The 27547-nt window shown below is 42.7% G+C and overlaps 1 protein-coding gene across 2 annotated transcripts in view; it reads left to right on the top strand.

Annotated features, from left to right (window-relative positions):
- Positions 1-27547, top strand: part of COLEC11 (collectin subfamily member 11) — a 43260-nt gene that overhangs the window by 3994 nt on the left and 11719 nt on the right. For both annotated transcript variants that reach the window (XM_076332828.1, XM_076332827.1), the window contains exons 2-3: positions 13665-13820; positions 19605-19676. In XM_076332828.1, the coding sequence (XP_076188943.1) occupies positions 13691-13820; positions 19605-19676 (202 nt within the window). In that variant the 5' untranslated portion in view covers positions 13665-13690. The remainder of the gene's footprint in view (positions 1-13664; positions 13821-19604; positions 19677-27547) is intronic.

The raw sequence follows: 27547 nt of genomic DNA, 5'->3' as shown, positions 1-27547 counted from the left end.
TTGATGGGCATCAATGGGCTAGGTGGGAGAACAGTGTCTTGTTACTCTCTTCAGGCAAGATGTTGGCCATCTCTGGTCTGTGCAGTAAGAAAAGCTTAGGCACCCAAGTAAGTTTTCCGGCAAAACCACAGGCACCTCCTGCCTCTTAAGGTGGCTGAATTGTTAGGAGATGGTTTTGGATGCTTTGTTCGGACTTGGGAAGAGGCCACAGATACAGATTCAGTGGTAGTGTTGCCAGTGTTGACTTAAGCAGCTCTCATCTGGAGGTTTAGGGGTGAAGAATGGGGGCAAAGGATGGAGAGTGGAAAGAGAAACTGCTTCAACTCTGGCTGATTTTTCAGTGGGGACCTTGAATAATGAAGCTGTGTCCATAGCTGTGCTCAGGTTCCTGGTGCCTGTCTTTGTCTGGTCTTAAGCATGGCTCACTGTGATTTTTTTTTTTTTTTTTTTTGGTCCTGTTATGTGATTTGCGAACTGTGGAATAAGCATAAATAATAACAAGAAATCCTACAGATAGCACTTGAAGTTTTTCAGTTTAATTTGAGTGATTTTCAGGCTTAGTTGTGGATCCCTCCAAATTCTCCTGTGATGGTGCTGATGATTTTAGCAGATATTGAACCTTGCTGATAATAGGCATGCATTTATTCATCTTTAGTGGACTCCTTAGAAATAGTCTATGGGCCTCCAAGAGACCATGGATCAGGGGTTGATTTGATCTCCATCTGGTCTGAATGCTGGGGGCAGTCTGCCTGTTTCTGTGCTGCGAGGTCTGGACAGCGAAGCTTACATGAAGTAGTGCTTGGCTGGCTAAAGAACGGACTGCGCAGAGACTGAAGGGTTCATAAATCGTTCACCTGCACTAAAGAAGGCACCAAAATAACTCACATCCATTTGAAAAGGCTTCACAAGTACTTCTTTCTCTAAATGAATCTTGTACACCAAAGGCTGTTGATTATATCGGGGTTAAGGGGAGACAAGAAAGCATGGAAGTTTTTGTAAGGACATTATTTAATATAAGTAGAACTTTATGATTATCATCAGAGAAGGATTTATAAGAGATCATCTAATTTTTGGGAATTAAAACAAAGAGCTTTAAAAAAAAAAATAATATGTGAAGGAACTGGCAATGTTAGATGGCACGGTAATTATGGCCAATCAAAATAAAAACATCTGACAAGAATGTAGTGAAGGCCTAGCACAGGAAACAGCAAAAAATGCCTTATTACATAGGAAAAGAAAAATGTCTATCAATGAGCTCTCTTGTCGGAATGGTGTTGATGAGAAAACAGGTCTTTGATGGCTGACTGGTTAGTGGAGTTGCGTACAAGAAATGTTAAGGAAACAGTTATTGAGAACATGTGGCAGAGCAAGAGAAGTGCTGCTTGTGCGTGTTGCGGAGACTCCAGGGTGGTGGATCTGTCAGCAGCATCCACAGATGTGTTTGCAATGTTTCTCTCTAGTTGTGCAATGAACTTGCAGTTTAAAGCCAATGCAGAGATGAGGTGAGATGATGTAATGAGAGCCATGTTATGAGCTGCAGCTGAAAAACCTCTTTATTGGAGGTTTTCTTCCTTTGCTGTTTAATACCTTCATGTCAGAATTGCCTTTCATGTAACTGTGGAGTGCCAAAAACTCTATAGTCGCTCACTTTCTTTTTTTATGAATGTTATCTAAAACCTTCATGAATGCATGAACATATAACAGTAATTTATAATTAAATAGTTCAAAATTAAAATCCTTAGACAACATACATAGCTATTTCCTTATGTCTGCTCCATTTAAATAATTCTGAACATAATCCTAAATCTTAAATCTTCAAGGGAGAATTACAGATTTTTTGTTACCATCTTTCTTTTGAATTTTCAAGGGCAGTCCTTGAAAGGACAAGGCATATTTCTTCACAGAGTATTCACAGATAATCTTCGCTTGTTCTGTTGAGGAACTAGCGAAGAGGAACCTAATTTGTCTAAAGAAGTCCTTGCGACATTCTTCTTAGGTAGAATGTGAGAATTTCTACCAGTTTCCACATATCTTCATGTCTTGAGTATCATGTCTCCAGAATTATTCAGGTTGGACTATTTGAGTTTAAACTGTCTGTGTCATATGTGGAGGCAACTGTATTACCTTCACAAGTTTTGTGGAGATAGGTAAATAGGTTATGTACTGGAAGGGCTTAAAATGACCATTGATTTTTACGTAGACTGTGCCTATTGCTCCATCTACTTCCACAGTGCTATGGGTATAATGGGAATTTAGTACACTGTTGAAAAAGAGTGTTCTCTTATAGATGCTGGGGCAGTTTTACTGTCAACTTGAAACCCTCCCATCTGAAAAGAGACCAGTTGCGCATCCCATGTCTTGCAAATCCTGAGTTTAGTTTCTGGATGGCATGTGTCAAGCTTGTGTAAGCAACGCCAGCTTGGTATGCCCAGGGAAGCTGTTATATCAGCTACAACGTGTGTGCGTCCTTTCGTATAAAACAAATCTGTTGGCACTTGATGCCAATGTCTGTCCGGTGCTTTTGTTAATGGTTCTGGTCATAACAGTTTTTACTCTGTCTTCTAAGCAACTCTCTATTTAAACATGCATTTGCCCATTTAGACTTAGTTTGCATGTGATTGCATTCACATTGTTCCTTAATTTTAAGGAAGATGATATTAAATGTTACAACTACAGTGTTGGATACATGGAGTTTCTGATATATTTACAGTTGCTTCTTCTGTACTTTTTGGCAGCACCGAGTAACTGTGTCAAGTCTCGTTTTTGTTGTTGTTCATTCTTCCTTTGCTTAAGTCAACTGGCAGATGCTGGGATTGCAGCCAGGGCAAGGTCGGTGTAGTCTCTAACACCTCTGAAGCCTGTTCTTTTACTGGTAGCTGCATAATCGGAGCAGTAGCATTAGTTTTTGTTCCTGTAAGTGCCCTATAAATGCTGAACAGATACACGCCAACTTGCAAGTGATCACTGCTTAGCTGATGTGCAGCTTCTTAATTTGTGCGCAGCTGGCCTCTGGTCATGTTCTAGCTGTGTGAAAGATGCATCTGCTGCTATTGTTAGAGAATTTGCTGAGTACCAAAGCAGGTAGAGATGCCAGTAGTTATCACTTACTTAACATAGCTTGCTGTATTCTTCCCTAGAAATGTACATTGTTAAAATAAATCTCTCGGGGAAGTTGGTTAGATGGAAGGATTTTAATGAAAAATTCCCAAAGGGAGTTGTCATCCTGAAGAATCTTTTGGTAGCAGAAGCATTATGCTATATGGATAAGGGAAGTAACACATTCAGTTTATATGAAGTCAAATAAACACCCTTGTTTGCAAATTGTGTTCTACACATTCTATCTGAATTCTTTCTGAATTCACATTTCTCTTTCAAAATGAGATGAGATTGTCAAAAGCATCTCAAACCTGCATGCAATCACTTGTACTCTTTCTCAGTTTTTTTCAATATTCGTAGACCAGTGCATTGTACATGACAAAGGATTTCGAATGCACGTGTTGTGGTGTATATATAAAAGCTGCTCTGGGAAATGTTTTGCCACTGAAAGATATTCTTTTAGCTGGCTTCCATTTGGCATAACTTATAAGTAGGATCATGACTATTGCCAATGATATAGACTGATTAGTGAAAGTCTGCTGTAGCATACTAGTGTAAGAATACTTTGACTTCTGAGAACTTCGTTAATGTCTAGTCATCTGCAGGAATTGCGTATGTGTGTGTGTGCTTTTACTAAGTCACATCAGACCCATAGAAACCTGTTTGGTTTTTTTTCCCCACTGCATTTTGCTTCTACAACCATTTCTATGTACCAACCATATATTTTCTCTTAATTTGGGGAGCCGCTTTGGTAGGTTCCCCTTCCTTTTGTCTTCTTTCCCTTATCTGCACTTGGAAAGGTGTTTCAGGGCTTTAAGAGTAAAAGGACGTTGAATAGTACTATTACTAACAGGTTCACCCTTCACTTGTCCAGTGAAGATATGTGGCTGTATTTCCTGTGAGGCTTGCTTTTTGCTCTCATGCCCTTAATTTTTCTCTTACGTTGAGGCTTGGCTGTTTTACTGAAGGTATTGTTGGTCTTTGTGTCACCAATATAACTTATTTCCCTCCTTTTCCCAGGCTCCTGGGAGCTGATATGAAAGGTTCAGCATAGGATCACGTGTAGAGTGTTATTTGGTCTCTGCAGATCCCCAGCCTGAGAATAAAAATAACCTTTTGTTGAAATTGCATTGACACTGCCCCAGTTCAAATGCAAGATTTTGATCATGCATGCTTACGTACCATGGTGTTTTGTTATATTGAGGATATCATTCCGAGAAGTATGTCCTTGTCATTTGAGGATAACACTCTTGGATCACTTCCATGACTCTTGGTGGCTTGCATGCTATTGCAAAATGCCTCATGTTGTTGTATCTCCTATGCTCTCTATCTTTTGCTGGATATTATTTTCCATTGCAGCCTGGTATTTTGCCATATCTTTCCTCCTTTTAAAATGTTCCCACTATAACTATGTGCTGGTGTTTTTCCGGTGAATTTAGTCCCTTTAATTCTTTCACTTGCGCATCTTTCTGTTTTCTGTATGCTGCTGGCATGCAAGGGCACAGTTTTGTAACACACTGAAGGCCATCTCAGCTCCTGCCAAGGGCATTTCTTTCCCTGGCTGGCAACGTTTTTCACAGGAATGATGGCCACTTTACCCTCACCAGGAACCAAGGAACTAAATCAACTGAAAAATAACATCACAAAAAGAAGAATAGCTTTCTGCTGGCGTAGCAGCCTGTGCTAGCTCATGATGGGATCAGCTGGCAGTTGGTGACAGTACAGAGAAGGGGAGGGTAATGTGTGACTGCAGCAGGGGAGCCAGGCTGCTGTTAGCCCTCCCGTAGATTGGCTTAGCTAATTAGCGATGGCAGGACTCCCCTTGCCTAACTTTACATACCTACAAGTCTGAGCTAGTCATACTGGGCAATGAATAGGTACCTCCAGAGTCAATTATCTATCCTGTTTTAGGATGAAATGAATCCCCAGGCCAAGGTGCCTTTCTCTGACTTGATTATACAGGGAGCTCAGGGTGATTTTTCTCAGACTAAGCACCTAAGCCAGAATGGTTGAATCCCACCCAAGGGTCTGCTTATAACTTCTGCTAGCTCGAGATCTGGATCTGAGCAAAGTTGCCCTGATAAATAGGTATCTCCTAATGCCAGCTGTGCTCTGTCTTGTGGTTCACTTTTTGAGGTGTCATACTTGCATCCTTGGGAAGGACTGGGCAGCAATCAAGTGGCTTCCCTTTATTCTTGGAACCTCCTTTAAATGTAGCTGTCGCATATCTAATGCATGAGAAAGTGGGGGCAAAACCTGTTTCTGCTCTGTTGTGTTTGTTTTTCTCCTCAGTGAGGAGTAGAATGCTGGGGCAACCGAAAGCAAATCTTTTTTCCCATCCACTTGCACTCTGGGATGGTGCCATCTCTCCCTCCTGTCCTTTCTCTGTCACTCTCCCCTGGTCAGGTCTCTCTGGTTTTTCACTTTTGCTTTGTGTTTCTCCCGTTAGTAGTCTACATCCTTTCTCTCTTGTCTTTACTCTTCCTTTAGCCTTGTAAAGTGCTTTGCTTAGATTTTTGTCTTCTGTCTGGGCATTCCTGACCTGTCCATGTGTTTATACATGAGTCAATTGTGGGACATAAAAACAGAAAGCAGGGAAGGGACAACACTCATTTTGCCCCTTTTTAGTCTGGTGTCCTACCACTAGGCTTGAGCTGGCTTCTTCCCTGCTTGCCTTCCATCCTTTAATGTGGCATGTCTGAGTGTAGTCTAATGCCACCTACTGCGTCCATCCAATGGGAGCAATTACTCTCCTGGGGAACTGGAGCTGTGGGTTCAAATCCTTTTAAGTTAAGGATGTTCCATAGCTGGTACTTCTACCCTTTTGGATCAATACTTGAGTGGCATTTCTGTTGTGCAGAAGGCATGTGCCACTGCTGATGTGTGGGGTGGTTAGGTGGGGCCTTGATAGACCTTTATGCCTCATCTCTGCACCTCTGAGAACGTAACTGGGGGACTGGGACCACCCTCCCCAGATTAAGTTTGCCTTTTGAGCCTGTCCAATGCTCTCAAAACCAACTGTCAGGCCCACTTGGAAAACTTCTAAGTTCCTGGAGAGTGAGAACGTGTTGGAAAGCATAAGCTGGTTGAATGGGCACTTAAGTATTGCACAAACATCCCAAATTCTGCAGCCAGTCCTAAGCCTCTGTAGATGCAGAGGGCTGAAAAGTGGTGCCCTAAAGCTTCAGAAATAAGATGACAAATGCATGTGTAAATAATATGTATTTATTCGTATAAAGAAAGGTACCTGCAGCATTCTCCAAATCATTCACTGATTCTTGGTGAATCCTTGGTGTTTTAGTTCCTACAGATAGGTGTGTGGGGATAGCATCAAGTTTTTACATGTATGCTTTATAGGAGCGGGGCTGAACTGAGACAATTTAGACACAGTTTGTAAAAGAACTGACACCTATATTTGAACCCTGTGTGGTTTTTTTTTATTTTATTTTGGGGTGGTTAAGAATGCTGAAAATTTGATCTGACATACATCAAGGATGGCACCCCAAATGACAAACTATTTCTGTAAATTACAGCTGCAAATGAGTCTGTAGCAGAGATCTTGTCATCTAATAGAGACTTTGATTAAAACATTGTGGGAGAAGTTTTGTTTAGCATTTCGAGTTATCTCTGACAGATACACAGACAAAGGTAAAATTCTACTTGGGTGTTACTCTCTACCGTCTAAAAAACCATACAGAGCTATGGCGAGAGATTTAGCACTCGGGGCAAGAAATCACGTGGGTCACATCTCCCTCTAGTTACAGGTTTTGAAAACATACTTGCCCCCTTCTGGCACTATTTTCATCTCACCCTTGCTGAAGCCTTCATTTTATATTTTCAGCACAGATGACAGTAATTTAATTCTGACATAAACTCATTGACTTCAGCAGAACTACATCAGGAAGAAATTTGCCTCAATTTTTAAAAACATTCTTCTCAATGAAAAGTGAGGCTACTATTCCTACGTATGACAAGGGCACCTACGTTCTACAGTCAGAACTAATAGTCTCTTACACCTCGCAAACATCGGCTGAGGAAATAGCTCTACTGAGCCAGAATTAAGTGCACTTTGGGGAGTAACCAATGACTTCCTATCAGTTAGGCTTTTAGGTAATGTTAGCTTCCCATCAGCTTAGACTCACTCTTTTGTCCTCTGCAGCAAACCTCGCTGTTCTTCAGCGTCATCAGGACCTGAAATGTATTATGTCTCTGCTTTATGCTACTCCATGCTCCACAGATTTCACAGATACTTCGTAGCTGTGGCAGTTACAGTCCTCATTTTTGCTATTCTATGGTATTAAGATTTAGGGATTTTTTTTTAATCTTTCAAGCCCATTGCTTTAACCTTTAAATCAACACGTAGCATTGCAAAGCTCGAGTTAAATGCTACAAAAATGAACACCCATTGTTTAAGCAGCTTTATCATTGATTCCGATTTTTATATTCTGGCTAAATGGTGAAGTCTTGATTACCCAAGGTAATGCATGGCAGAGCTGGGAGGACAAACAAGAGAGTGCTTAGATAAAGTAAAAACATAGCTACACAAAACATCTGTACGTTAGGATGATCAGCAATGGAGATCAGTAATGGAGAAAGAAGAGGTCAGTGACACAGGTTTCATCTTCAGTGTGAAAGACATCTTCACCAGGGAGTGATCTGTAGCCCTCGGGCCAAGGGATGAAAAGCAGCTTGTGTGCACAGTGCTGGAGGCTTGTCCCTTCTGCCTTTCCCTGCTTCCCCCAAAAATGTATCCCTGGATCTGCACTGGTGTTACCCTTGTAGTCCTGGGACATAATTACTTTTTTTTTTCTTTTGGCTTTTATCTGCTCAAAATGTTTGAAATGGTGTGAGGTCTGTGTCACAGCCTGACAGCCTGGCATTTCACTGGCATGATTTTGTGGGCATGTGTTGCATCCATTAGGATGTGGCTTAGGGCCTGCCAGGGCGTTCGAGGACACACAGGCTGCCAGATAGTTCTGGGAGGTGTCGGGATGTGGATGACAAGGACTTGAAAAGTCAGGGGAGTGAAAACTGTTGAAAGCTGTCAATGTGTTTGCAGTGCTGACTCAAACCTGCTTGGGAAATTCACCCACCAAATGTGACTGTGGCTCTGCAGATTTGTGTGCCTGTCTGTATCAGGAACGTAATTCAGAATATACACAACTCGGCTCAGATCCCTGAGAATGAAGTATAGTTTTAAAAATAATAATAAAATCATAATAAGAGTGAAAACAACTCAGTAATAGTGAAATAAAAACAGCTTAAAGAGGAGTCCCATAGGATTATACAGAGGATTACAGCCACTCTGTAGGTGTTGGCTGGCTGAGCACTACTGCCAGTGAGCATCACTTTCCTTCTGCATTTCTCAGCCATTTGGATTCAGCTAGGCAGATCATCTGTGGTGTTGCTTCTAGATCCAAAACAATGGCGTGCAATAAGCCACCGGCTCTTGTGGAGCAGCCGCTGGCAGATACAGGGTCTTCATGCACGAGGCATTTGCTGGCTGAAGTGATCTCCAAGCTTTTAATCCACAGCTGGGGGCGGGGGGGGAGAAGTGGGGGAGTTCAAGGAGTTCTGGGTGCCAGCTGGCCTGGCTGGTCCCGCAGGGGTTTTGAGGAAGCCTGTGGTGCCTCAGGAATTCTCTGATGACCTCTCAAGGACTTGTCACTTGAAGCCTGGTTTAATAAACCTCTTCTCTCTCAGCAACTGAGGCAGATTCCCTAAAGCTGACAGGCCTCAAAAGTTGTTTTGAAATTATTGTGCTGGTTGCATTGGTACATTTCCATTCCTATTGGGAATAAAGACGTTTTGCTAATTTCTTATTTATTTTTTTTTTTTTTAAGAAAAGGCCATGTAAATGCTGTGTTTTCCTCTTCCTCTCATTTTTTTTTCAAAGCGTTCAGCTTATGCTAATTTAATGGCCACCATTATAAGTGCTGCAAATTTGACTCCTGACCCCTGTGTAGACAGTGAGAAAATATGCATACTTTTACAAGTGCTGAACATCTCTAGGTTTCTCTCTGGCATTGGTTTTACCAGCACTGTAGATACTCCAAATACCAGGGCTAAGACAGTGTTTGAAAAAACCTTTTTCTGAGGACCAGTTTCAGTGGGTTTTAGTTTTCTAAATGCCTTTATGAATCTGGGTCTGAAAGGACTTGAAGGTAGGTCAGAAAGGCAAGGAATTTTCCAGGATTTTAAAATGAAAGGTACTGCTGTAGCACTTACCTGGAGATCAAACTCATTTCAATCATAAGGTAATTTTAGCTGCAGAAGAGAAGGTTTCTTTTTAAAGCAGGAAAAGGTGGAGAAAGTGATATCCAAAGTGCTTTTGGTTTCATTTCTACTACTAATGTGTCCCTTTACTGCAGCTGCAGACTCTATAAAGTATCTAATCTGAAACCTCTTCAGAGATTTCCTCTGTTAGTGGCTCTTCTCAGACCAAGGTAATTTCTGGAGTATTCACGTGGTGTTGTGACCTAACTGACAGTAAGAAGCTCCGTTTTCTAGAATGAGTCCATTTTCTCTGCGAGTCAAACTATCATGAGGTAGGGTGAGGTGTATCCCCTGTGTGTCTCTGAGGCTTGTAAGCCCTGCAGCAGGAGCAGGCAGTGGGGAATGTGATGAAGTTTCGTTGGAGGTTTTGTTTTCCCCAGAAAATCCTTCATATCTGGCTGCTGAGCAGAGCCACCAAGCAGCCCTGACACTTCTCTGCTGCTCGATGCCTGTCTCATCTCTGAGCTGTGTAGGAGTTTGCAAAGGCAGATGAATATTTAACATACCTGGAGGCTTTGATCTTTCAGTTGTAGTCTGGATACATCTAACACCTCATAAAATGCAACCAGAGGAGGTTATGCTGCCTTTTTATCCATTAATGCAGAGACTGGAGCACCTTCCTAACTTCAATTCTTTCTTCTGTCTCAGGCCATTTTATTCCCCTCTCCGACTCATCTGTTGAGAAGCCTTATCACCAGGCTGCTGGGTGCTCATGCTGAAACTGCCTAATTTCCAGGCTTTCAGCTGAGTGCCTGAATCACTTGGTTTGAAAGCCTTTTTGATCTTCTTCTGGATCCCAAAGTGCCCCACCTACAAAGAAAAGGTGGGACACCCTGCCTAAGATGTTCTGCAGGCTGGTGGCCAGGTGCTCTCCTGGGCTATGGGGCAGGAGCTGCAGGCTAAGGCAGGCAGGACCTATGTCCTCTGCTCAGCCTGCAGAGCATCAGTGTGGGTATCATCCAGGATGGTCCCACTCCCTGTCCCTCAAAAGTGGCTGCTGCTGAGGGTTAAACACCTACATTCAGGTGTCTGGAAGAGACTTCCAAGCATGAGTCTCTGCCACATCCTCCTTGCTGTCTGAGGCAATGGCAACTCACTGCTTTCCCACACAGGGAGTGTTGGTCCCTAACTTGGCATTGTGAAGCCTGACTATTCAAATGCCAAGTCTGGCCCTACAAGCCTTTGAAGGAAAGCTCTGGAGAAACACCCTTCTTCTCAGCCTTTCCTCTTGGCTAGTTTTTGTTGCTCCCTCTTTTGCTTGCCGACTGTTGAGGATCACAGACTTGACAAAAAGAGCCAGGACCATCCACTGTGGATGCTGTGAGCTCCTCTAGGCCACAAAGTACACCAAGGTGCAGTGCCTTGTACCCTGGGGTTAGGAACCTCCTTTTGGGGAGGTGTGGCCAGATTCAAGCTTAATATATGTGAAGTAATTTGTTTGGTATGCACATGAGGGTGAAGAGGGCTATCACAGAGATCTGATACTTCAAAACTATATCAAGACTGTGATCAAATAGCTTGCATAACCTTAGAAAATAGCTATAAGGTGGCCAGCAGCCCGACTGGTTTCTGGCAGTCGGGGCTGGCTCTGTGCATAGGCAAAGGAGGCAGCAGCCCGAGAAAGCAGAGGACAGTAACATAGCACATGTTTTCCTGTCAGTCTTGTCTGTCAGTGCCCTGGGGTGCCGGGCTGGTTGCTGCTTCTCCATGGCAGTAGAAGCTTTACATCCAAATTTCCGTTACTCTTCCCTTTCCCCCCACAACTATTGCTGTTCTCTAGATCCACCTTTGTGATGTGCCTTCTCCTCCAGCTCTGGTTCCTCATACTTGGGGTGGCAAAATTCAATTTTGCCTGCGCTCTTGTAAGTCTTGAGTGATGTTGCTGCAATTGTGACAAAACTTAACGTGGCCTAAATATTTGAGCAGCCTGTGCTGAGGTTTGTACTTCTGTGGCTTTGTGTGCTCCTAGCAATACCTGAGCTAGATATTTTAAAGCTGACATGTATATATGAGCTGCAGTCATCTTAGTTGTGGAAGCATAAGCAAAATTTTGGGAGCTGAGCACTCTTGAAGGGAAAAAAACCTACCGTAAACATCTGTGTATGAGTGAGTGTTGTCCCTCCAGAACCTGCACCCTAAGCTATGAGAGGAGACTTTTGTAAATGACATTAGTGCTTAACAGTCTGACAAGAATGTTGTGAGGGTACAAAATGCTTCTCTAGTAAGACTGTCTATATTGTGATCTGCTAGACTAAAAGGTAATAGGAAATTGAGACAGAGGCCCTGAAAATAAAATTGTTATGTTACAGCTTAGTGGAAACTTCCTTTTTTTCGTCCATACTGTCCTGGGTCGTCTTTCTGGTTGGCAAAGCTTGTGTATGAAGTTGTTCAGGTCTGTCCCGTCCCAGGAGCATGGCACGTTGCGGCTGTGAAAATGCCCAGATAGTCCCTGTTCCTCCCTTGCTCCATGGGAGGATTACCCAGCACCAATGATTTTCCCTAGGGTTTTCTGCCTCACTGTAGCCCATTAGACTGTGACTGTATCAAGTGATTCCCTTGACCCACGAGCTCTTCCCGGGTCCAAGCACACACCCCACCTTTTTCAGGCATGGTCCTCCTGCTGCACCTCACTATCCTTTGGACAGAAAGCTGGGGAAGAGATTTGAGTCAAAAGGGGCTCACAGCATACTGTCGTCTGTGCCCCAAATCTGGATGATCAGTGAGAACTGGGGAAGCATGTTGTGGAGCACCTCTGCCCTGCAGTATAGATGGTGTAGCAAGGGTGTTGTGAGGCAGAGCAATCTCCCCCATAACTTGTGCCATGCCCTCCCCACATGAGGAGGGAGACAGAATCTGCTCCCATCTGACACCCCTACTGCAGTCTACTAATTTTATCTCCTAGAGGATAATGGAAGCACATACTGGACAGCAATTCAGAGGGATAATTTATTCCCCTAACTCCAAAGTCATCTACTTAGTCTTACTGCTAAGACATTTATTAAACATATCAGAGTTGATGGTGGAGTTTAAAATTAGAGCAGGGCTTTTTAATAGTACAGGCAAAACTGAATTTTGTTGCATGCAGAGCGCAGTCTGCCCATCTTGCTCCATCCCTTATGTTTTGGTATCTGCTTCCCCAGCTCATTCTCACCCTGAAGCTCCTTATTCTCCTGTCCCTGCTGAAGCACACTTATTCCTTCAGGCCATTGCCAAAGTAATAGATCCACCCTCCTAGACCACCAGTGTGGTGAGAGACACAGACCCATGTACTGGCCCACACCTGTGCCTAATCCCACTTGGCTTATTTTTGAAGGAAATCAGGGAGTGGAGAGTAATATAGCCCAATCTTCTTGCTCTAGATGTAAAATGCACACATCTGTATCATGGCTATAAAGGAAGATATACAGGTACTTTCTCTGGAAACCCTGATGTGACTTTCAGGTTGTTTGTGTAGTACAGAGCCTTGGTGAAAGGAGGACTGGAAAAACATATCAGAAGTACATAAATAACACTTTTGTCAAAGAGTATTTCTATGGACCCCCTAAATACCGGCTTTTGATAGTCCTTTCAAACAAACTCCATTTCTGTACTGTTGTTTTCTGAGAGATCTCTTCAGAGCCTAATATCAGGCAAGCCATTTCACTTGTAGGCTTAGAACAAGGGTAGTTTCAGAGGTGAATCTTTTCAGGATTTATTGAAGGCTCTGATGTAACTTCATTGCCTGATATAGTGAAATATTATCTCTCTTCCACCCTCAATGAGTTAATGAGGGCTATTGTATCAGACAATTTGCTGGGCACAATTTCAGTGCTCAGGTAGATGGGAAGTGAAATTTCAGGCCTTTAGGTTGGTCTCATCGTCTACTGAATTGCCTGTTTAGAGCAGTGTGCACTCTTTCTAAGTGGCAGCTTAGTACTAACATCTTTCAATGCAAGCCAATGTCCTAGATTTTCTCCTTTGACCTTTCCAGATCCCTGCCTCCAACAAGAAATTGTGAACACAGAATTGCCTATTATTAGCATCGCTTAATCTCGTTTTTCTTAACTAAATTTTTTCTGAGCTTTATCTTACCCAGTCTAACACCAAAACAAACTGCTGAATGTGCTGCTGCATGTTTCATGTATGCCTGTGGAACATACAACCTGCTCGGAAGACCTGTACACATCCTTCACATGCTCTGTGGGTTATGGCATGCAAAAATATATTGTATTCATAGTAGGATGCTGCATATGTTCAGAAACTGTTGAAAGTATTTGGAATTCTTATAACTGTTTATTCATTCTTTTGTTTAGGAGTCAGTGACCTGTAAGTGCTCATTATGAAGAGAGATCTGGTTTTCTTGGTGACTCTAATTAGCCTTGCCTTCCTGTCACTGCTAAGGTCTGGATATCCTCAACATATTGCGGAGGAGTCCTGCTCTGTTCAAATTCTTGTTCCAGGCCTCAAAGGTAATGTGGAAGTCTACTCCATCATTCAAGTACTAATCCTTTCTTTCTAACAGGCTCATTTGCACCACTGACTGTTTCTAACAGAGACAAAGAAGGTGCCTTTCAGTTGTCCTCTTATTTGTCCAGTTTGTTTTGCCTCCTTAAAAATGGAGTTTTAAGGTTTGTAAGATGAACTTAAGTCTGTTAAAATGAATACGGTTCAGAGAATGCATGCCAAAGTTTCCCAGACTTGCTCCTGATCAGTAGTGCTTGTTAATCTGATGTGCTGCCTGGTTGCTTTGTCTGTGTTTATACTCATGAATGGTGCGTATACCCAAAGACCGTAAAATCAGACCCTACTTTATATCTGGAGAGGTTTTCATTGCCATTTTGTGATGTACTAATGGGAAGTACTTTGTATTTTCTAGTCTTCTGCTTGTCTTCCCTTGATTTTTAAATGCTCAAGTGCCTTTTAGAAGAAATAAAAAATTAGTTAGATTTTTGGCATTTCTACAGTTTCTGTTGACAAAAGCAACATTTTTACAAAATATGCCCCCAAACTATTGCTGAAAAAAGATGGCATAATAAATTACTGATCTTTTTGTAGCAAAAAAATCTATTAAAGTACCTTAGATAAGAAATTAACAGCTAGGAAGAATTAGCATTTTAAAGCAACAGCATCCATTATGGTGTGAAATCCTAGCCCTGTTTAGTCAATAATAGTAATTCTCATTATGGAGGCTATGGTATTTCTACTGGAGTGTAAGACCTGTGAGCATGGGGAAATACCTGTTAACTAAGGACAAAAAAACCCCATGAAAACCACCAGTTTATCATTAATAATAAAAAAAAGGCATTGTTTAAGAACTGCACGACTAACCTTCCAATTTTTCTGGTAGTTATGCACTGTATATAAAAAACAATATAATAAACAAAACAAGAGAGCTTTTTTGGTCCTGCAGCCAATTGGCCAAGCAAACCCCACATCCCTACAGCCCAATTCTCTTGCTTCAAGCACAGGGCAGCCACATCCAAACCAGCCAATGTCTGGAGAGGGCAGTTTACAACACTAACAAACTTATAGCCAGGCTGCGATCGCGATTTAACTGTATGAACAATTGCAGGACAGAACTGAGCCTTGCCCTCACCAATCAATTAACCAGCACAGACAGAGCCTGCAGTCCATACTATGGTCCTCAGGCAACTGGGTAAAGCCCAGGTTTGCACTAGATGATGTTAGTGGCATCAATATTATTAGGTGAGTTTTGTTTATTGTTATTATAGATGCAGCTTTGGATTGCTGAACTGAACCAAAGTTATATTTTTTTATTTTATTTCAATAAGTGACCTTTGAAGTCTTAATAATATTTACACGTTCTGCAGATTTCTAGTTGGAAAGAACGCTACTATATCCAGGTCTTCTGAGGTTTGACTAAGCCTTGAGTAAAGTTGTTTCATTTGTTGATATATTTGCTGTGAAGTAAGCATAAGATAGTGCTGTTGATGTGACTCACAGAGAAGAACACAATCAAGTTAAATATATGTTGTCTAAAGTTACACAGAAGATTGGTCAAAGGGTCAGACCCCACAGCACTGGGGACCAAAGCTTTGAAATTATTTTTCATTTCAAAGAAGTTGACAGGCTTTGACAAGTTTTGTAACTTCTTTGCCTTAGTTTCCTTATTTGTGTAATCAGTCAAAATTAACATCTGTGATTACCATTTTTATGAAAGGATTATTATTATTATATGCAACAGAGTTTTTTTAAAATGTATAAACAGTGCAGGACCCTGGCCCTTTGTCAGAAGGCAATCCTGAGCCAGGAAACAACAGAGGCCTGAAAACCATCATGTGTTAATGATTTCACTCCGCTTCATGAGATGTAAGCCTTGCAAAAGTGAGAGAGATTGATGTACAAATTCAGTGAAGCACAAAATGGCCTGATACAGCCCTAGTTAATGTGAAATCCCTAAAAAGCTATCAATGCTCCAGCTACGCTGTCAGGGGGACTGGCTCAGAGGATTGGTAATGAGATACTGCTGTCTCCCACTGGCACAACTCCAACCCATTTCAGTGGCCCAGGCTTCCTTTAAACTGAGCGTATATGTGGCCGCGTGCCCAAATTTCAGCTCCCACACAGTGGGATTTGCTCACTGCGGCTTTTAGCTCTGCCCCATCTTCTCCTCTGCTGGGCTGCCGGCAGCATTTCCAATGCTGGAGGAACAGAGCCCTGCACCATAGCTGGGAACGAGCCTGTCAGGATTTGGGAAAAATAGGTACAGGGAAGAAGTGGAAGAAATGAGGGAGACTATGCAATGTGTGAAAGGGAAAATATAGGAGGAGAGGGTTAAGCCTAAGAGGTGGTGCAGAAAGTAGAGCCCAAATGGGGTGGTGAAGGAGAAAGACACCAGGGAAAAGTACCCAAAAGTGGGGGAGCATAATGGACAAACTTTAGAAGAACAGGAAGAAACAAAGGGAAAAGAGAAAAGAAGAGCACAAAGAATGAAACTGAGTGGAGAGACTGGGAAAAAAAAAACCACCACAAAAAACACAAAGCCAATTAGGACCCCTCAGAATAAAAAGGGGAATTGGAAGGGGGATGAGATGAGAATGGAGGTGGAAATGGAGGATGAAGAAAGCCAGTAAAGACACCAAGAATAGAAAAAGGCACAAATGAGTTTAAGGTCAGCAGCTTAGGTCTTAGGGACTGATTTTTTTTTTTTTTTTTTTTAATAATCTCAACAGTATAAAAGAGTAAGATGAAATGTGGAAGGGAAGAATACCGTGGCTCTGAGAACCCAGACAGCAGACTGATCTGTGTTTTAGAAAGCTGACGATATTAATAATGGAAAAAGTGTGTTGTGTGTGAAAAAGGGATGGATGATGAAGCCTCACTACATTTCCCACTCATCTTCTTCCTAAAGTCCAGCTCCTTTTGATAGGCACACGAGATTGAAGTTACTGCTATAGTAGAGAAAAAAATATGGAACAATCCTTCAAAGCTTAAATTCTTGGTTTGCCACCTTGTTTTGTCTCCCTTCTAGAATCTAAAACAGGAATTGTCTTAATAGTCTCAATGGCATACAATACATAAAAAAAGTTGTTGCTACATAAATAAAATCAATTTTTTTACGCCCACACTTGATGCGTCTACTCACACAGGGACTATGAGTAATGGAAGAAAGTCATCACCAGCCAAGGAATGCTTAATAGCTCACGTAGTTAATATTTGGTGTGTTATTTTCATTACAGTATATGGTACAGCTCAAGGTAGGCAGGATGTAAACATAATCAGAGACAAATCTTGTCCCAAAGAATTCATAAAAGGAGGTAAATTGACAGTAATGGTAAGATATATTGTTTGAATTATGAAAGATCTCTCTCAGAGATGACAGGACAAGAAGCTTGTAGTAGTGTCAGGGTTGTGCCTGATACCTGTGTTCCTGCTGCAGCTCAGTTCGGTACCAGGGCTAAATTTCTTTTGGGGCTGTGGGCCATCACAACACTGTGGAGCACTGCTGTGCACATCTCGCCCCATCTCAGATCTCAGCTGCGTGGGCAAGAGCTGCATTGCGCTGAGGAAGAAGGTACTCTTTCATGCAGTAGGGCTGGAGCAAAGAGCCACCTGGGAAGGGGTGGAGAGGAGACTGAACAGGAGGTGAGACTGTGGCTAGTGGAGGAGGCCATGCCGGAGCAACTGGCCAGGGACCACAGTGCAGTGACCCCAACCTTCTGCTCCGAAGGGACTGGGTGTAACGTGCGGCACAGGGGCTAGAGACCACAAGGGGGGGAACAGAGGTGTCTTTCTCTAAGTTCATTTGTTTGTTTTTTCTTCCTAATTCAGGAATCAAAAGCTAAAAGTTAGTGTTAATTGGTGATAAATTAAATTAATTGAAATTCCTTGACAGAAAACTGTTTTGTTGCCCACGACACCTGCACAGGCTTTGCTTCTTCAGCTTGCACAGTGCTCAGGGTACACACAGCAAAACCAGACTTAAACACGGCAAAGCTGAACTGGACCACTGATCAGTCCCTCTTGGCCAAGGTCTTGCCACTTAAAACAGCTGATAACAAAAAATGCAGAGTGGTCTGTAGCTGGGCCTGTAATGGGGTAATCTCCTCTCAGGGAAAGTTTCTTAAACACCCACGCTAAGGAATGCAGTGTCATCTTATTATAGGAATAAATGCAGGCAAGTGTAATGGCCTGAAGCAAGAGTGATCTATTTTATTGATCCCTAATGCACAGCTTTCACTCTGAAGAACGTGTAAAGCAATAGGCTGTAATAGCCTGCTCTCAGCCTCCAGAGAGCAGGAAAAAGTCATTGTCAGGATTTATCTTTGGGAAGCAAAGAACTCATAACCAGCCCTGAGGGGGGAAAGGCAATCATACAAAGCCTATTGGTTACCTGATAATAAAAAAGTGACGTTCCCAAATGTGCCAAATAATAGCCTGTTTCATACTAACAATATTATTCACTGGGGATTATGTGAAGTTTGTCCTCATTAAGGTCAGAAAATGGCCTATTTTTGCATGTCTGAAAGCAGGGAAGATGGTCTGGAGCCTGCTGGCAGCCCGAAGAAGGAAAATATAACAGATGGAAGGCTGAGTTCAGCTCACAGCCACCTATGTCTGCAATAAGGAGGGAGAGAACTGGAGGCTGCATATTTGAAACGTACCCTGTTTTGGCTTGTTTTTGCATGTCATCTCTATGGTCCCTCTCTGAACCACAGCTGCTGGCTATGCCAGAGAGCAGAGCTTAATGGTTATCACGTACCCCTCGACTTTCCTGCTATGGTGCTCCCTTCAGCTTCCTGGAGAGCAGCTAATGCTCACTCTCCTCTGTAGAAATACAGTGTTGGGGCATCAGGTGTGTTGTGCTAGCTCTGGCTTTTAGATCCTGGCATTTTCTTTTCTGTGGAAGCTGTAGAGCTTTCTTCTCCTTCATATAAATCTTTTTTGTAAAGGTGGCTATGTAAATCATTCTTTAAACTTCTGTTTGTTTAAGACATTTTAATTTTATGTCAATGGCAAACTACAATAGTAGTACAATAGTAGGGGGCAAAACAAGGTAAGCATCCCCAACTTTCCAATTAAAGGCACCAGGGAGGCAAGCATTTACAGAAACTGGTGTTTAAATATGCTGAATATAATAATGCGCCATGAGCCATGTGCATGTAAGTACAATGCACAGTGGTTCGTACCACAGACATTAAAAGGCGCAGTATATAACTGAGAATATAGATTAGGAGATACTCTTTCACGCTTAAAAATGATCCTTTAAATGAGGGATGTAGCAATGCCTTCCTAGAGGCCTGATCTATCCTTACTCTGTAAATGGCATAAACTTTTTTCTTTTTTTTTTTTTTTTAATTTGAGGTTATAGTTAAGCTGTTTTCACTTGAGACTTAAGCACGTCCTTAGCAGATACTCAGGCAGTGTTTGGTGAACACAGACCCAGAAGTTCATGTGGTAAGTTGGGGCCTAATTCTGAAACTTCTACTTAAGTGAATTGTGCTGTTGGGATTTTTGGAGGTTGAGTAGCATCCACAAAACTAGGCCCATTGTATGAGACTTCATTAATGTTTTGACTTCGGTTTTGTCACTGTCTATGCCATTCGCAGGAAACTGCTCTCCACGCATTAAGTAAAGCTGTTAAGTGAGACCCTATCTGCTTTTATTCTTTTCCTCTTGTTATAGTAGGTTTTTATTTTCAGTGGGGCGAACGGCACTCTTGTCATTGCCACCAACAGAAAATAGTCCTGGTTTAATATGATTCTTCCTTTTGTTTCCTTTTGTATCAACAGGGGAGGCTGGAGAAAAGGGCGAGAAAGGTGCTCCAGGTCGTCCAGGCAGAGTTGGGCCTCCAGGAGAAAAAGGTAACTTGGTTAAAGAAGATGTTTTGAAAGCCTTTCCTGACCAAATGCTGCCTTTTCTTGTGAGGCGATGGTGGTGGGGATCCTCTCTCCCTTTGCTGGGTGATTAAATCATCCTTGGGTTTTTTTGTGTACCGTTGTGTTTTAACCCCGGTAGGCAGCTCAGCCCCACCCAGCCGCTCGCTCACCCTGCCCCAGTGGGATGGGAGAGAGCATCGGAAAGGTAAAAGTAAGAAAACTCGTGGGTTGAGATAAAGACAGTTTAATAGGTAAAGCAAAAGCTGTCCGCGCAAGCAAAGCAAAACAAAGAATTCATTCACTACTCCCATGGGCAGGCAGGTGTTCAGCCATCTCCAGGAAAGCAGGGCTCCATCACGCGTAACGGTTACTTGGGAAGACAAACGCCATCACTCCGAATGTCCCCTCCTTCCTTCCTCTTCCCCCAGCTTTATACGCTGAGCATGACGTCACATAGTATGGGATATCCCTGTGGTCAGCTGGGGTAAGCTGTCCCAGCTGTGTCCCCTCCCAACTCCTTGTGCCCCCCCAGCCTACTCGCTGGTGGGGTGGGGTGAGAAGCAGAAAAGGCCTTGACTCTGTGTAAGCCCTGCTCAGCAGTAACGAAAACATCCCTGTATTATCAACACTCTTTTGGTCACAAATCCAAAGCATAGCCCCATACTAGCTACTGTGAAGAAAATTAACTCTATCCTAGCCAAAAGGAGTACAACTGTATGCACTCATTTGTAGATTAACTATTGCTTTCTGGTAAAAAAGATTCCTTTTGGAAAAAAAAAATTATTGATTTTTTTAGAAAGGTCTCTGTGAAGAAAGACATCATAATGTCGTCTTCACAATTTGCCTTCTGCACACGCAAACCTCATATTAGATTGGAGGGGAAAAATTCATGAGCCTCAATTTCCTTGTTTCCTTTTGTTTGTAAGTGTGAACACTCACAATACCTTAATTAAAACCATTGAGGGAGGGCAGTAAACCATAATAGGCAGAGATGGCCATAAGTGATTCCACATTTCTTGGATCACAGTTCAGTAATATTTATGGAAATATGGTGGTAACAGTGTTTGCATTGTAGTTAAAAATATTTGGAGCTCTTGAGAGGAATGGTGCTCAATAGTATTCAGTTATAAAGCTGAGAGAAATGTGGCATTTCTGTCTTGCAGGAAATTTTGCCTGTTCACATTTGTTTTTCTCCTGAAGCAAGGAGGAAATTTGGCCTTCATAAGTTTTCCAGGAGATGCACATTCTGAAAAATTCACATTAGGAGTAGTCAAAACCTTTTATTTCAATATTGAAATTAAACATTTGTCATTCCTGTCATCAGAATGATGGAGTTAGTTTTTACTAAACTGAATTTACAAGCTTCCTTTCAAAGCAATCACAGTGGTAATTTACAGTTCCTTATGATGATGCATGATCCGTTATGTAGTTCTTTTGGGCGATTATGGGAGTCTGATACCTGCAGTTTTCCCTGGGACCAAAATCTATAGCTAGAGCTCTTCCCCTTACAATGCATTGAAAAATGTATAACTCCCATGAGGGGTGTGTGTGTTCAGTCAGTGTATTCCCCTTATGGAGATGTACCCTTCAAGGACGACTCTTATAAAAAATACTGGAAACTAAAATTTCAACTCTTGCAAGGTAATGCAGCACGAAAAGAAGTTAAAGTACCACAGAATAATTTAGGTTAAAAGGTCATAAAGAACTCATCTAGTCCAATCTCCTGCTTAAAACAGGGCAGACTTCAAATTTAGATCAGGTTGCTCAAGGTTTGGTCCAGTAGACTTTTGAAAATCCCCAAGGATGGAGATTCCACATTCTTTTTGATAGGTCTGTTCACCAGTGTCATTGTGAAAGACCTTTTCCTTAGGGCCAACTGAAATTTTTCGTGTTCTAACTTGTGATCTTTGCCTCTTGTCCTTTTGCTGTGTGTCTCTGAGAAGAGAAGGCTGCATCTTCTCTGCAAACCACTTGTGAAAGACTGCAGTTAGGTCCTCGCTTACCTTTCTCTACTCCAGGCTAAATAAAACCATCTTCCTTAGCTGGACTCCAGTTTGCTTCTCTTGTATGAAGGCCCAAAAATCTCTGGGTCCTTTTATGCAAAGGAGTTTTTTAGCCAGCCATTGGCCAGCCTTCATCAGTGCATCGCAGGTGAGGAACTTAGCACCTGGCTGAACTCGTGATACTCCTGTCAACACATTCCTGCAGCTTGTCGAGCTCCTCCTGACTGGCAGTGCTGCCCTCCAGCGCACCAACCACTCCTGCCAGCATGGGATTTCTTGCAGACTCACAGAGGGTCCTTCCAATTCTTCCTCCCTGTCACTGATGAAGGACTGGTTCCTGAGGAATGGCACTCATTATCAGCTGCTGATTAGACTTTAGCAGTCTTGCAACAGCATCAACTAGCCCTCTCAGCACTCTTGAATGCCTTCTGGCCATTGCCATGGACCTGTGTACATCCAGGTGAAGTAGTCCCTAACTAAATCGTCCTCTACCATGAGTAGCATGTCCTCTCCAAGTCTTTGCTACCAGACGTGAAGAACTGGGAAGCCAGAGAGCAGACCTTGCCAGTAGAGACCAAGGCAAAGAAAGCATTAAGTAGCTTAGCCTTTCCTGTGTCCTTTGTCACTAGGTTGCCTTCCTCCTGAGCAGAGTACCCATGTTATCCTTGGTCTCTTTTTTTACTGCTGCCTTACCTGTACGTGTTGTCCTTCATACACCTAGCTGAGTTCAACTCCAGCTGAACTTTGGCCTTCCTCACTTCATCCCTGCATGCCCAGGGAATACTTCTATATTACCGTTTGGTAGCCTGTCCTGGTATCCACCTCCTGCATGCTTCCTTTCTGTATTTGGTCTCAGTCAACAGTTCCCTGTTCAGCCAAGCTGGCCTTCTGCCATATCTGCTCATTTTCCTGCACATTGCAATGGTTAATTCTTACACTTTAAGGAAATTGTTCCTTAAGTCTGAGAAGCTCTTTCTGGACCCCTTTGAGCTTCATAGCAGCCTCCAGTAGGATCCTGCCTACCAGTTCCCAGAACAAGCCAAAGTCCAGAAGTCCAGGGCTTTTATCCTGATGCTTGCCTTCCTCCCTTCCCTCAGGATCTTGAATTCACCTCATGAAGGCAGTCATGGTCACTGCAGCCAAGGCTGCTGTTGACTATCATATCCACAACCAGAGGGTATGTGAATAACAGGTCTAGGAGACTACCGGCTCTAGCTGGAAAGCCAGTACCTGCATTAGATAATTGTCCCTGAGGTACTTTCTGGATTGATTGCTCCTCATGGTGCTGCTCTCCCAGGAGATGCTGAAGTAGCTAGTCTCCAATTATGGAGCCGCTTACAGTTGTTAAAAGAACTCTTTGCATCCAGTCCCACTTCTTGACAAGACAGTCTGTAATGAATGCTCACCATGACGTTCCCCTTGCTGGCCTCCCCTCTAAATCTGACTTACATGCTTTCAACAGACGAGTCACCTGTTATGAAGCAAAGCTTCATGCATTCAAGGTGCCCACTGTGCAGAGCATAACCCTTGCCTTGTCTTCCCTGCCTGTCCTTCCTAAAGAGCCAATATTCATCTGCTGCAGCACTCCTGCTGTTCTGGCTCTCCCATCATACCTGGGTGATTGATGTCATTAAATGGACTCCCAGTTCCTCCTGTTTGTTTCTCAGGCTTTGATCATTTTTTTACAAGTGTTTGAGATGGGCACCTAGTCATACTGCTTTCTCATGGGGAGCTTGAGAGCCTCTTCCATTGTGCATGTTTCTCTAGCTTGGCATTTTGTCAAATCAATTCAAAATGTTTTGGACAATCTGAGAAATGGATGTACTCTTTTTCAGTCAGGCCAATCCATGATGTAACATTTCATTAATATATTTTATACTGTAAAATTGCATTTATTTGGAAAATCATTCTCATAAGGAATGCTTGGTTAATAATAATGATAATTTTCCAGTTTTCCATACCTCCAAAAGTCCAAAATTCTGATGAGACTGAAAGAAGAAACACTGAAGTGAAAATTCACTGCAAGAAAACATACTTCAAACAGAAAAGAGATGAAAGAAAGTTGAATATTAATGCCTACTATATTGGTATTTTTCCAGGCAGTGCTTTCAGGTTAAGCACAGGCAAAATTTCTTACTGCTTCAGTAGCAACATATTTTTTCTGCTTTCCTTTGTGCATCCAGATTTGACTTGACATGTGTATGTTCTTGGAATATTTGGTAAACAGCTTTATTTTAGCATAGTAAGAAATTTCTATGAACAAGCTCCTGTTTAAAATTAATTCTAATTACCTCATCTTTTCATTAATGCTGTACATTTTGTAGATATTTGTCTTCATCAACTTCTTTCCACGAATGCTTCTTCAAAGAAAAATAAATTGTTACCTTAAAAATAATTTGGACTATATGGTGCCAGATTTCACCATGATACTATAGCCAATGTATTTTCTGAGTGTCACAGTGTTGACTGGGTAAGCAAACGGACTTCACAGATATAATTTCTACCATATGGAAAGGACACAGAAGGACATCCAGCGTTGACCTAGAAAAATCTTTCAGTCTCTTGACCTTTCAGTCTCTGGTTAACCTCCACAGACAGTGGAGTCAGACAGTAGTGCCCAAACCTGAAGTTAAGCTCACGCATAAATACTTTTCTAGACTTTCAGGCTGAATGAGTGACTCAACTGTATATTCTCTTAGAGCAGTCCAAGGGTTTTCCCGTTTGTTATCCAGAAGCTGGAACTTTGAGGCAAAAATAAAATATAACAATATTCTTGGGAAAAATCATGTGAACCGCTAACACTGAAATATCCAACACACTGATGTCTTTTTCCTATTTGGTTGTTCATCTTATTTATGGAGGGTTAAGAACTGAGCATCGTTTGGAGGTTGATAATTTGTTCACTATGTTGTTCTCAGAAATAACCAGTTCATCACCTTTTTCCTGGGCAGATTATCTAATATCCATTCATGACTTGCTATTGGCTTTGCTTTTTTGCTCTGGTTTTGATCTCTTGATGGGCATACACCACTGATGTCCTTTTAAAGTTCTCAGTTGGTGTAAAGCTTAGACCTGTGATCTGGGTACATAACACATAGCTTAGTGGATAATGAAAGATGGATAAAATTATTGCGTCACTTTGCATTTGCCCCTTTCTAAGAGCACACATGGATGATCACAGCAGCTCTGTTTCTGTGCAGCAGCCTGTTAAACTGCAGTCACTGTGTTAACGTGTTTGACCCCCTGTATTTCTATTGAAGCCTGATAATTGTCTTGTTGGGCTAATATTTGGCTCCTTCTGTTGATGGAAACTGCTAAATTTCAGTGTATTTTTCTGCTATTTGAGTAAGTGATGGTTTACATGAGGGAGAACTTAATTCTTCTGCAACATTTGTAGAGTTTTCTACTTTTGGTGTTAGTTTACATTATCAGAACCACAGTAATCTTTTTTTTTATTTTTTTATTTCCCCTTTCTTTGTTTCATTTCTCAGGTGAGTTCATCCTAAGAAAATGTGCTTAGTTTCTTTGAACTCCTTAGTTATATAATAATCAGTGAATAAATAACATACAAAAGAAATGGTTTTCTTATGGTATATTGGACCTGAAATGAACATCTCAAGATTTGAAAATGCTACAAATGTTGTTATCATATCCTTTCCTCATGATATTTTCAGACTTTGGTAGTTCAGAAACTGATAAATATTAAAACTTATGCTTACGGGAAATAAATCTGGTTCTGAGTGTCCTGATGTTTCAGGGTGACATCAGACATTCTGATGTCTTTGGGCACTGATTAAGGTTAAATTCCACTTACTTTCCTCATTGCTTTTAATTAATTGTATAGGTCAATTATGATGCATAGCATGTCAGCAGAATATAAAACTGTGTTGGCCTTATGTAAAGCATAGAGTGCTGGATCAAGTAAAATGGCTGATTCAGACAAAAGTAGAGTGTACTGCAATGCAAGTTTTGCGGTGTTAATAGATGTAACTTTCCCCACTTGCCCGGATTGCTGTACTGCGCACTCCCACGTTGGGAGTGAACTCAATTATTTGACTGGGTCATGATCCTATCTGTGAAGCTGAAGCTTCCATGTGTACAAATTCCACAGAGGTATTTCAGTAACAACAGAATACTGTGAATATTCCCAGAGTAGCATGTATTCTGCTTATGGCAATCAAAATAAGGGGGAGAGGGTGAATTTACTGTTGGAATGCATAATCAAAGGCACAGCACATTAAAAATGTGTTCTTCAAGACATTTTATGTTGCAAAAAGGGCTCTGAGCAACCTGATCTAGTTGAAGATGTCCCTGCTCATTGCAGGGGGGTGGGACTAGATGACCTAGTTTACTAGATGATGAGTTTACCACTTGTGGAAGAAGGGGCAGGCAACTCAAGAAGAGTACAGGGATCTCGTTAGGTCGTGCAGAGAGGAAATGAGAAAGGCAAAAGCCCAGCTAGAACGCAATCTGGCCGCTGTCGTTAAAGACAACAAAAAATGTTTTTACAAATATATTAATGACAAGAAGAGAGCGAAGGAGAATCTCCATCCTTTATTGGATGCGGGGGGGAACATTGTCACCGAGGATGAGGAAAAGGCTGAGGTACTGAATGCCTTCTTTGCCTCAGTCTTTAACAGGCAGACCAGTTATCCTCAGGGTACTCAGCCCCCCGAGCTGGAAGACAGGGATGGCGAGCAGGATGAACCCCCCATAATCCATGAGGAAGCAGTCAACGACCTGCTACGCCACCTGGATGCTCACAAGTCTATGGGGCCGGATGGGATCCACCTGAGAGTGCTGAGGGAGCTGGCAGAAGAGCTCGCCAAGCCACTCTCCATCATTTATCAGCAGTCCTGGTTAACGGGGGAGGTCCCGGACGACTGGAGGCTTGCCAATGTGACGCCCATCTACAAGAAGGGCCGGAAGGAGGATCCGGGGAACTACAGGCCTGTCAGCCTGACCTCGGTGCCGGGGAAGATTATGGAGCGGTTCATCTTGAGGGCGCTCACAAGGCATGAGCGGGACAACCAGGGGATCCGGCCTAGCCAGCACGGGTTCATGAGAGGCAGGTCCTGCTTGACCAACCTGATCTCCTTCTATGACCAGGTGACCCGCCTAGTGGATGAGGGAAAGGCTGTGGCTGTGGTCTACCTGGACTTCAGTAAGGCCTTTGACACCGTCTCCCACAGCATTCTCCTAGAGAAGCTGGTGGCTCACAGCTTGGACAGGTGTACTCTGCACTGGGTCAAAAACTGGCTGGACGGCCGGGCCCAGAGAGTTGTGGTGAATGGAGTTAAATCCAGTTGGTGGCCAGTCACGAGTGGTGTTCCCCAGGGCTCAGTTTTGGGGCTGGTCTTGTTCAACATCCTTATCAATGATCTGGATGAGGGGATGGAGTGCACCCTCAGTAAGTTTGCAGACGACACCAAGTTGGGCGGGAGTGTTGATCTGCTCGAGGGTAGGAAGGCTCTGCAGAGGGACCTGGACAGGCTGGATCGATGGGCTGAGGCCAAGTGTATGAGGTTCAAGAAGGCCAAGTGCCGGGTCCTGCACTTCAGCCACAACAACCCCATGCAGCGCTACAGGCTTGGGGAAGAGTGGCTGGAAAGCTGCCTGTCGGAAAAGGACCTGGGGGTGCTGGTTGACAGCCGGCTGAACATGAGCCGGCAGTGTGCCCAGGCGGCCAAGAAGGCCAATGGCATCCTGGCCTGTATCAGAAATAGTGTGGCCAGCAGGAGGAGGGAAGTGATCGTGCCCCTGTACTCGGCACTGGTGAAGCTGCACCGTGAATACTGTGTTCAGTTTTGGGCCCCTCACTACAAGAAGGATGTTGAGGTGCTGGACTGTGTC

This window comes from Aptenodytes patagonicus, chromosome 3 (assembly GCF_965638725.1).
Source record: "Aptenodytes patagonicus chromosome 3, bAptPat1.pri.cur, whole genome shotgun sequence".
Taxonomy (NCBI): Eukaryota; Metazoa; Chordata; class Aves; order Sphenisciformes; family Spheniscidae; genus Aptenodytes; species Aptenodytes patagonicus.
Note: the sequence above shows the minus strand (reverse complement) of the source record. Positions and strands in the feature narration are given on the sequence as shown.